The 10,000-nt window shown below is 37.4% G+C and overlaps 1 protein-coding gene across 4 annotated transcripts in view; it reads right to left on the bottom strand.

Moving 5' to 3' along the window:
* Window positions 1-10,000, bottom strand: part of rfc1 (replication factor C (activator 1) 1) — a 49,819-nt gene that overhangs the window by 451 nt on the left and 39,368 nt on the right. For 3 of the 4 annotated variants that reach the window (XM_061907225.1, XM_061907207.1, XM_061907198.1), the window contains 6 exons: window positions 9,656-9,751; window positions 9,326-9,579; window positions 9,125-9,242; window positions 7,218-7,363; window positions 5,221-5,434; window positions 4,976-5,155 (listed from right to left, as the gene is read on the bottom strand). In XM_061907225.1, the coding sequence (XP_061763209.1) occupies window positions 4,976-5,155; window positions 5,221-5,434; window positions 7,218-7,363; window positions 9,125-9,242; window positions 9,326-9,579; window positions 9,656-9,751 (1,008 nt within the window). The remainder of the gene's footprint in view (window positions 1-4,975; window positions 5,156-5,220; window positions 5,435-7,217; window positions 7,364-9,124; window positions 9,243-9,325; window positions 9,580-9,655; window positions 9,752-10,000) is intronic. The other variant, XM_061907215.1, reaches the window with a different exon arrangement.

Raw genomic sequence — 10,000 nt, forward strand, 5'->3', positions numbered from 1 at the left:
AGTGCGACCCAGGGACCACTTTTAATCCTGTAACACTGGAAAAACGTAAGAAAAAAAGAGCAAAAAGTCGCGATAAGAGAAAGAAATTCTGAAATGTAAAATAAAAATGTTGTGACATTTTGTAAAAATAAATAAATAAATAAAATAAAATAAAAAATGCTACAGATAAACATACATCAAGACTTGGTGTCAGTATGAATGTATACCAAGTACCGGTATTTTTTGATACCGGTTCTTAATTAGGTCAGTCTGTGACTAGTTGGCAGATCCGTCAGCGATCCTGTTCTGTTTCCATGTCATGTTTGTCTGATCTTGAATGGGATTGTGCTGAAAACCTGATGTTTTTCATTTCTGATTTTGATACATATATTTGGACTTTTTGGTCTTTATTACATTTTCATTGTTTTTTCCAACAAAACGTTCGTTTTTAGCATTTAAAAAAAGAAAAATGGCTCCAAATACTTAAATTTTTCTACAAAAATTTCAGTTTTTTTCTCATTAAATCATATATTTTTGCTCTGTTTTCTTACATTTGTATTGTTTTTTTTTTTTTAATTCTTCTGTTTTTAGCACTTAAAAAATGGCATCAAATACTTAAAGAGTTCTTGTACTAAAAGTTCTGCTTCTTTCTCATTATTTCGTATATTTTTGCTCTTTTTTTTTTACATTTCAATTGATTTGTTATTGTTTTACATTTTCAATGTTTTGTCCAATAATAGTCTGTTTATAACATTTAAAAAAATGTTTAAAATTTAAATGGCCCCCATATACTTACTTTTTGTAACAAAATTCCAGTTACTTTCTCATATTACATATTTTTGCTCCATTTTTATTGTTGTTTTTTCCAACAATACGTCTGTTTTTAGCATGTAAAAAAATCAAAATGGCATCATATACTTAGATGTTTTGTACTAAAACTTCAGCTTCTTTCTCATTATATAAATACATTTTTGCTCTTTTTTTAATTACATTTTTATTGTTGTTTTTTCCAACATGACGTATGTTTTTAGCATTTAAAGAAGGGAAAATGGCCCCTATATACTTGGACTTTTTCTACAAAAATTCCAGCTTCTTTCTTATTAAGTCATAAATTTTTGCTTTTTTTTTTCTTACATTATTTTGTTTTTTTCTAGCATTTAACGTCAGCTACTTTCTCGTTATATGATACATTTTTGCCCTTTTTTATAATTACATTTTCATTGTTTTTTCCAACAATACGTCTGTTTTTAGCATTTAAAAAAATAAAAATGGCCCATGTATACTTAATACAATTTCTACAAAAATTCCAGCTTCTTTCTTATTAAATATATATTTTGGGTTTTTTTCTTACATTTTTACTGTTTTTCCAACAATACTCTGTTTTTAGCATTTAAAAAAATAAAAACGGCTCCCATATACTTAAACTTTTTGTACTAAAATTTCAGCTTCTTTGTCATTATATGATATATTTTGCTGTCTTTTTTTTACATTTCTATTATTCTTTCCAACAATACATCTGTTTTTAGCATTTAAAAAAGAAAAATGGCCCCTATATACTTAGAATTTTCTACAAAAATTTCAGCTTCTTTCTCATTATTTCATATATTTTTGCTCTTTTTTCTTACATTTTTGTTTTTTCCAACAGTACGTTTGATTTTAGCATTTAGAAAAAGAAAAATGGCAGCAGATACTTAGACTTCTTGTAATAAAAGTTCTGCTTTTTTCTAATTATTTCATATATTTTTGCTGTTTTTTTTCCTTACATTTCTATTGTTTTTCCAACAATACGTCTGCTTTTAGTATTTAAAAAAAAAAATCAAATGACACCCAAATACTTCAGACTTTTTGTAATAAAATTTCAACTATTTTCTCATTATATGATACAGTTGTGATCAAAATTATTCAACCCCCACACAATTTTGGTGTTTTAGCAAGTTGGACATGTATTCCCTATTTTGTTTATAGTTATATCAACTAAAGATGTGTCAAATAGACAAATGCAACTTAAATTGTAACACTGTATTTTACAAAACACCAAAAAATGACATTTTTCTTAATATCTCATTGACAAAATGATTCAACCCCCTAGTTACATCCATCTTTAGTACTTAGTAGAACACCCTTTGGCAGTAATTACATCCTTCAAACGTGATATAGAACCGGAAACAAGCTTCTTGCAACGATCTACAGGGATTTTAGCCCATTCCTCTTGTGCAAAGGCCTCCAGTTCATTCATATTCTTGGGCTTGCGTGCTGCAACTGCCTTCTTCAAGTCCCACTACAGGTTTTCTATAGGATTTAGGTCTGGCGACTGTGAAGGTCACTCCAGAGTCTTTCAGCCCTTCTTCTGCAACCACTCTGATGTTGATTTGGAGGTATGCTTGGGATCGTTGTCCTGTTGGAAGGTCCAACGTCTCCCAAGCCTCAGCTTCGTCACTGACTTCATGACATTTGCAGCTAATATATCCTGGTAGGAAATAGAATTCATAATGCCTTTAACGCGCTGGAGATTCCCGGTACCTGAGGCAGAGAAACAGCCCCAGAGCATGATTGACCCTCCCACTATGCTTAACAGTAGGCAAGGTGTTCTTCTCTTTGTAAGCTTAATTTTTTTCTCCTCCAGACATAACGTTGATTCATAGGCCCAAAGAGTTCCAGTTTTGTCTCATCACTCCATAAAAGAGTTTCCCAAAACCTTTGGGGTTTGTCCAGATGATTTTTGGCATACTGGAGTCTATTTTTCTTGTGCCTGGTAGTCAGAAGTGGGGTGCGCCTGGGAGTTCTGGCATGGAGGCCTTCATCTCGTAGTGCGCGCCTTATTGTCTGGGACGAAACCTGCGTTCCCTCCTCTGCAATGTCCTGTTGTAGTTCCTCAGCTGTTACCCGGGGGGTTTTCACCACTGTACGCACACAGCATCCTCTTTCTACCACGCCCAGGTAGTGTTTCCACTGTGCCTTTAGCTTTAAACTTGCAAATTATGCTCCCAACTGTGTCTCTTGGAATGTGTAATGTCTTTGCTATTTTCTTATATCCATATCCTTTCTTATGAAGAGAAATTACCTCCTCTCTTGACTTCTTTGATCACTCCCTGGACTTCACCATGTTGCAAATACACCATTGACCATCTACAAGAAGCTGAACGTCACAGTCTTTTTCAATCAGTTTAATTGTTGCTCGTTATGGTTCTAATCACATCTACAGGTGTTTTCAACACCTGATTGAAAATACCTTATTCAAATTCTGTTCTTAAGAGTTATGATCTTCAAGGGGTTGAATCATTTTGTCAATGAGATATTAAGAAAAATGTCCATTTTTGGTATTTTGTAAAATACAGTGTTACAATTTAAGTTGCATTTGTCTATTTGACACATCTTTATTTTATATGACTATAAACAAAATACGGAATAAACGTCCAACTTGCTAAAACACCAAAATTGTGTGGGGGTTGAATAATTTTGATCACAACTGTACATTTAGGCACTTTTTTAATTACATTTTTGTTATTTTTTTCAACAATACGTCTGTTTTTAGCATTTAAAAAAAAGAAAAACGGCCCCTATATACTTGGACGTTTTCTACAAAAATTCCAGCTTCTTTCTTATTAAATCATATATTTTTGCTCTTTTTTGTTACATTTTTATTGTTTTTTCCAACAATACAACTGTTTTTAGCATTTAAAAAAAGAAAAATGGCCCTGTATACTTAAAAAAAATTTCTACAAACATTTCAGTTTCTTTCACATTAAATCATATATTGTTGCTCTGTTTTCTTACATTTGTATTGTTTTTTTTTACAAAAATACTTCTGTTTTTAGCTCTTAAAAAATTAAAAATGGCTCCAAATACTTAGACTTCTTGTACTAAACTTTCTGCTTCTTATTATTTCATATATATTTTCTCTTTTTTTATTACATTTCTATTGTTTTTTTTCTCCAACAATACGTCTGTTTTTAGTATTTAAAAAAAAAAAATCAAAATGACCCCCAAATAGACTTTTTGTAATACAATTTCAACTACTTTCTCATTATATGATACATTTTTACTCTTTTTTAATTACATTTTTATTGTTTTTTCCAATGTCAGTTTTTAGCATTTAAAAAAAGAAAAATGGCCCCTATATACTTGGACTTTTTGTACAAAAAATGCAGCTCCTTTCTTATTAAATTATATATTTTTGCTCTTTTTTCTTACGTATTTATTGTTTTTTCCAACAATACGTCTGTTTTTAGCATTTAAAAAAGAAAAATGGCTCCGTATACATACATTTTTCTACAAAAATTTCAGTTTCTTCCTCATTAAATCTTATATTTTTGCTCTTTATTCTTACATTTTTTGTTTTTTACAAAAATACTTGTTTTTAGCACTTAAAAAAATGGCACCAAATACTTAAACTTCTTGTACTAAAAGTTCTGATTCTTTCTCCTTATTTCATATATTTTTGCTCTTTTTTTCTTACATTTCAATTGATTTGTTATTTTTTTTACATTTTCAATGTTTTGTCCGACAATAGTCTTGTTTATAAAATTACATTTTTTTTTATTTAAATGGCCCTCATATACTTACTTTTTGTAACATTTCAGTTACTTTCTCATTTTACATATTTTTGCTCCATTTTTCAAACATTTGTATTGTTGTTTTTTTCCAACAATATGTCTATTTTTAGGATTTAAAAAAATCAAAAATCAAAATGACCCCCATATACTTAGACTATTTGCACTAAAATTTTTGCTTCTTTCTCATATGATATATTTTTGCTCTTTTTTCAATGACATTTTTATTGTGTTTTTTTCCCCAACAATACATCAGTTTTCAGCATTTCAAAAAATCAAAATAGACCCCAAATACTTCGACTTTTTGTAATAAAATTTCAGTTACTTTCTCATATTAGATATTTTTGCTCCATTTTTCCAAACATTTGTACTGTTTTTTTTGTTTTCACTTTTCATAATGCGGCCCTTGCTCTGTATGATCAATAATTCAGCCTTTGAAAACTTACTTTGATCATTGCGTCCGAGTTGAGGCCGCCCCCCTCGTCCTCAGACACAGGTGTGTCCTTTTCAGCGTCCTCCACGTCAAACTCCTCCACGCCGCCGCGCCGGCCTTTCTTCACCGCTTGCAAGGAGTATGGCGTCAGGTGCACCTCTTTGTTGTAGGCGCGAGTGAACGCTGCCTTCACCTGGAAGGAGGCGGGGCACAACGATCACGACCTTTCTGAGGGAAGGATGACCAACCACAACTAACCTTGGAGTCCAGTTTGGAGTAAGGGTCAGGCTGTCCCCCCCACACGCTGATCTCCATCATGCTGTCCACGTCCTCCTTGATGAGCTGGTAATCATCCAGCAGCCGTACTGCCTCCCTGGCGCCCTCTGCTGCCAGCTTCTGGAGCGGGCTGAGCAGGCTCTGGCGCAGGTAGTAAAGGTAGTCCAGGTTGACCGCCTGCCTGCTGCTCAGCGTCCTGCGCCGCACCACAGATCACCCCCATTTATTTTCAGTACCGCTGGTGGCGGGTGAGCTGTACGAACTCATTGTAAACAAACATTGTGTCCATAGGAACATATTTTTGCGTCTTATTTGCAGCAAACATTACACATAGAGGAAGAAAAAAAAAGCTGCCATAAAGCCAACAACAAAAAAGGTGTGCTCAAACGGCATTTAAATAAATTGTCCACCTGACAAAATTGGTGTAGTTCAGCTAAATGTGTTGGTTTTTTGACATGGACTTGTTTCTTCAGCATTGTCCATGCGTTTAAGTCAGGACTTTGGGAAGGCCATTCCAAAACCTTCCTTCTAGCCTGATTTAGCTAGTCCTTTACCATTTTTGACATGTGTTTGGGGGTCATTGTCCTGTTGGAACACCCAACTGTGCCTAAGACCCAACCTCTGGGTTGAGGATTTTAGGTTGTCCTGAAAAATTTGGAGGTAATCCTCCTATTCACTGTCCCATTTACTCTCTGTAATCCTCCTATTCACTGTCCCATTTACTCTCTGTAAAGCACCAGTTCAATTGGCAGCAAAACAGGCCCAGAGCAAAATACTACCACCGCCATGCTTGACGGTAGGAAGGTTTTCATGGGATTTTAAAGGCCTTGCCTTTTCGGATAAAACAAAAATGGAGCTGTTTGGCCACAATATCCAGCAATATGTTTGGAGGAGAAAAGGTGAGGCCTTTAATCCCAAGAACACCATGCCCACCATCAAGCATGGTGATGGGACAATGAAAAAGGAGGAATACATCCAAATTCCTCAAGACAAGCTAAAATCATCAGCCCGGAGGTTAGGTCTTGGGCACAGTTGGGTGTTCCAACAGGACAATGACCCCAAACACATGTCAAAAGTGGAAAAGGAATGGCTAAATCAGGCTAGAATGAAGCTTTTAGAATGGCCTTCCCAAAGTCCAGACTTAAACGTGTGGACAATGCTGAAGAAACAAGTCCAAGTCCGAAAACCAAAACATTTAGCTCAACTTATTTTGCATGTCAAAACAGTTTTTACCTCCGTATAGTGGCCACGATTTCAACATTTGCCATACCACAGTCAGTGAAATTGATGATATGATAAAATAAGAATGTTTGCGAGCGATTAATGTTGGTTTAGTTTTTTCGTGTGCTGTAATCAATGGCCGTAATCAGGAGCAATGGTGAAGTGTCTTGCTCAAGGACACAATGGACGTGACTAGGATGGTAGAAGGTGGGGATTGAACCAGGAACCCCTCAGATTGCTGGCTGGGGTGCACCATAAAGGGCACCGGTATAGACAGTCCTGGTCAAAAATTAAACTTTTTGGCCACGATACCCACAAATATGTTTGGAGGAGAATAGGTGAGGCCTTTAATCCCGGGAACACCACTCCTACCGTCAAGCATGGTGGTGGTAATATGATCTGGGCTTGTTTTGCTGCCAATGGAACTGGTGCTTCACAGAGAGTAAATGGGACAACAGAAAAAGGAGGACTACCTCCAAATTCTTCAAGACAACCTAAAATCATCAGCCTGAAGGTTGGGTCTTGGGCGCAGTTGGATGTTCCAACAGGACAATGACCCCGAACACACGTCAAAAGTGGCGAAGGAATGGCTGAATCAGACTAGAATGAAGGTTTTACTATGGCCTTCCCAAAGTCCTGACTTAAACGTGTGGACAATTGATGTCGTAATTTAAAAAAAATCAATTAATTGTCCAGCTTTGGGTTCCAATGAAACAACCGTGCAAGTTTTGTGGACAGTGAGAGGAAAAAGCGCTCACTTCAAAGCCATGTGCGAGGCCAGCTCCTGGACGATGCGGGAATGTTTGCCTGCTGAAGAGTTTTTGCCGAGCCAGCTGGGGAAAGCTGGGAAATGACTCATGTAGCCTCTCATGAGCTCACCGGGGATCACACTAGCAAAGATGGCCTACAAACACACACGACAAAAGTTTTTCTCAACGGGAAACAATGAAATGGAGTGAAATTGTCGTACAAGCGTAAAAAGAAGTACAAACCCTGTTTCCATATGACTTGGGAAATTGTGTTAGATGTAAGTATAAACAGAATAAAATGATTAGCAAATCCCTTTCAACCCATATTCAGTTGAATATGCTACGAAGACAACATATTTGATGTTCAAACTGATAAACATTTTTTTTTTGCTGCAAATAATCATTGACTTTAGAATTCGATGCCAGCAACACGTGACAAAGAAGTTGGGAAAGGTGGCAATAAATACTGATAAAGTTGCGGAATGCTCAACAAACACTTATTTGGAACATCTCACAGGTGTGCAGGCTAATTGGGAACAGGTGGGTGCCATGATTGGGTATAAAAACAGCTTCCCAAAAAATGCTCAGTCTTTCAAAAGAAAGGATGGGGCGAGGTACACCCCTTTGTCCACAACTGCGTGAGCAAATAGTCAAACAGTTTATGAACAACGTTTCTCAAAGTGCAATTGAAAGAAATTTAGGGATTTCAACATCTACGCTCCATAATATCATCAAAAGGTTCAGAGAATCTGGAGAAATCACTCCACGTAAGCGGCATTGCCAGACACCAACATTGAATGACCGTGACCTTCCATCCCTCACTGTATCAAAAACAGACATTAATCTCTAAAGGATATCACCATATGGGCTCAGGAACACTTCAGAAAACCTCCGTCACTAAATACAGTTCGTCGCTACATCTGTAAGTGCAAGTTAAAGCTCTACTATGCTAAGCGAAAGCCATTTATCAACAACATCCAGAAAAGCCGCCAGCTTCTCTGGGCCCGAGATCATCTAAGATGGACTGATGCAAAGTGGAAAAGTGTTCTGTGGTCTGACAAGTCCACATTACAAATTGTTTTTGGAAATATTTGACATCGTGTTATCCGTACCAAAGGGGAAGCGAAACATCCAGACTGTTATCGACACAAAGTTCAAAAGCCAGCATTTGTGATGATATGGGGGTGCATTAGTGTCCAAGGCATGGGTAACTTAGACATCTGTGAAGGCACCAATAATGCTGATAGGTACATACACGTTTTGGAACATATGCTGCCATCTAAGCGCCATCGTTTTCATGGACGCCCCTGCTTATTTCAGCAAGACAATGTCAAGCCACATTCAGCACGTGTTACAACAGAGTGGCTTCGTAAAAATAAAAATAAAAAAAAGAGTGCGGGTACTTTCCTGGCCCGCCTGTAGTCCAGATGTGTCTCCCATTGAAAATGTGTGGCTCATTATAAAGCGTAAAACACAACAGCGGAGACCCCGGACTGTTAAACGAACGAAGCTCTACATAAAACAAGAATGGGAAAGAATTCCACTTTCAAAGCTTCAACAATTAGTTTCCTCAGTTCCCAAAGGTTTATTGAGTGTTGTTAAAAGAAAAGGTGATTTAACACAGTGGTGAACATGCCCTTTCCCAACTACTTTGGCACGTGTTGCAGCCATGAAATTCTAAGATAATTATTATTTACAAAAAAAAAAAAAAAGTTTATGAATTTTAACATCAAATATCTTGCTTTTGTAGTGCATTCAACGGAAAATGGGTTGAAAAGGGTTTGCAAATCCTTGTATTCTGTTCACATTTACATCTAACACAATTTCCCAACTCATATGGAAACGGGTTTGTAGAGTACAACATGAGATGTTAGTTTGTGTTGCATTATTGATATGCAAGGTCGGCGTTTGGTTACCTGGGTGGGGAGCAGAGACCAGTTTTGCCCAGAGCGGATGCGTTTGTCCACCAGATCTCCATCACTGATGGAGTCGGCCGTCTTGCTGAGCAACACCAGGTGGGACTTTGCGTCGCTGCTAAAACGAGGCACAGTGTGAGCAAAACTGTATTCTGGGAATTGAGCGTAAAAAAGGAAGCAGCAGGAAGGAGCCTCCCTCACCCGGCGGCGGCGGGTCGGACATGCAGGTAGTTCTCCTGTACGAAGAGTGGCGCCAGTGAGTAGTCGTGGAAGAAAAGATCGGACTTGTCGATCAGGCTCATGCGGGCAGTCTCCTCGCCGGCGGCGAACACCTTCCGGCAGACGTCAAAGGGCCCCATCTTCATGTCCTTGCGGGCGGAGGCGGCGTCGGACTTGCACTGGTCATACGTCATCACCTTGTCTTTGGCCGACCACATGCTCAGGTTGTGGATCACCTGAAGAGAAGCACACTATTAGCTGCCCAACGTGTCACCCGCAGCACTTTTTGAAGGCCTTCACTTGATTTCAAACCTGTCTAATGTCCTGATTAGACGCCAGGATAATTTCATTAAGTGCTGGAGGTGGAATCTTGAGTCCCTCCTTGAAAGCGAGGGACATCATAGCGCCCTGTTAATAAAAAGATGGGGGGAAAGTAGAAGGTTTGAATGGTTACGAACACAAAACTAAAAAGTTACTAAATAGACACTCAGTGGAACACAGATGTCAGCAAATGGAAAGACTGCAGTCTGCACATTTTATTACATGCGGCAATTGTAATTGTAAAAAGCACATTTATGTAAATTCTCCTTTCCTCGTTTAAGCATTTTGATTTAATTTCCTCATTAGCAGCTTATTAGTAGTTCTTGAAAACAAGAC

Source organism: Nerophis ophidion, linkage group LG01 (genome assembly GCF_033978795.1).
Source record: "Nerophis ophidion isolate RoL-2023_Sa linkage group LG01, RoL_Noph_v1.0, whole genome shotgun sequence".
Classification (NCBI taxonomy): Eukaryota; Metazoa; Chordata; class Actinopteri; order Syngnathiformes; family Syngnathidae; genus Nerophis; species Nerophis ophidion.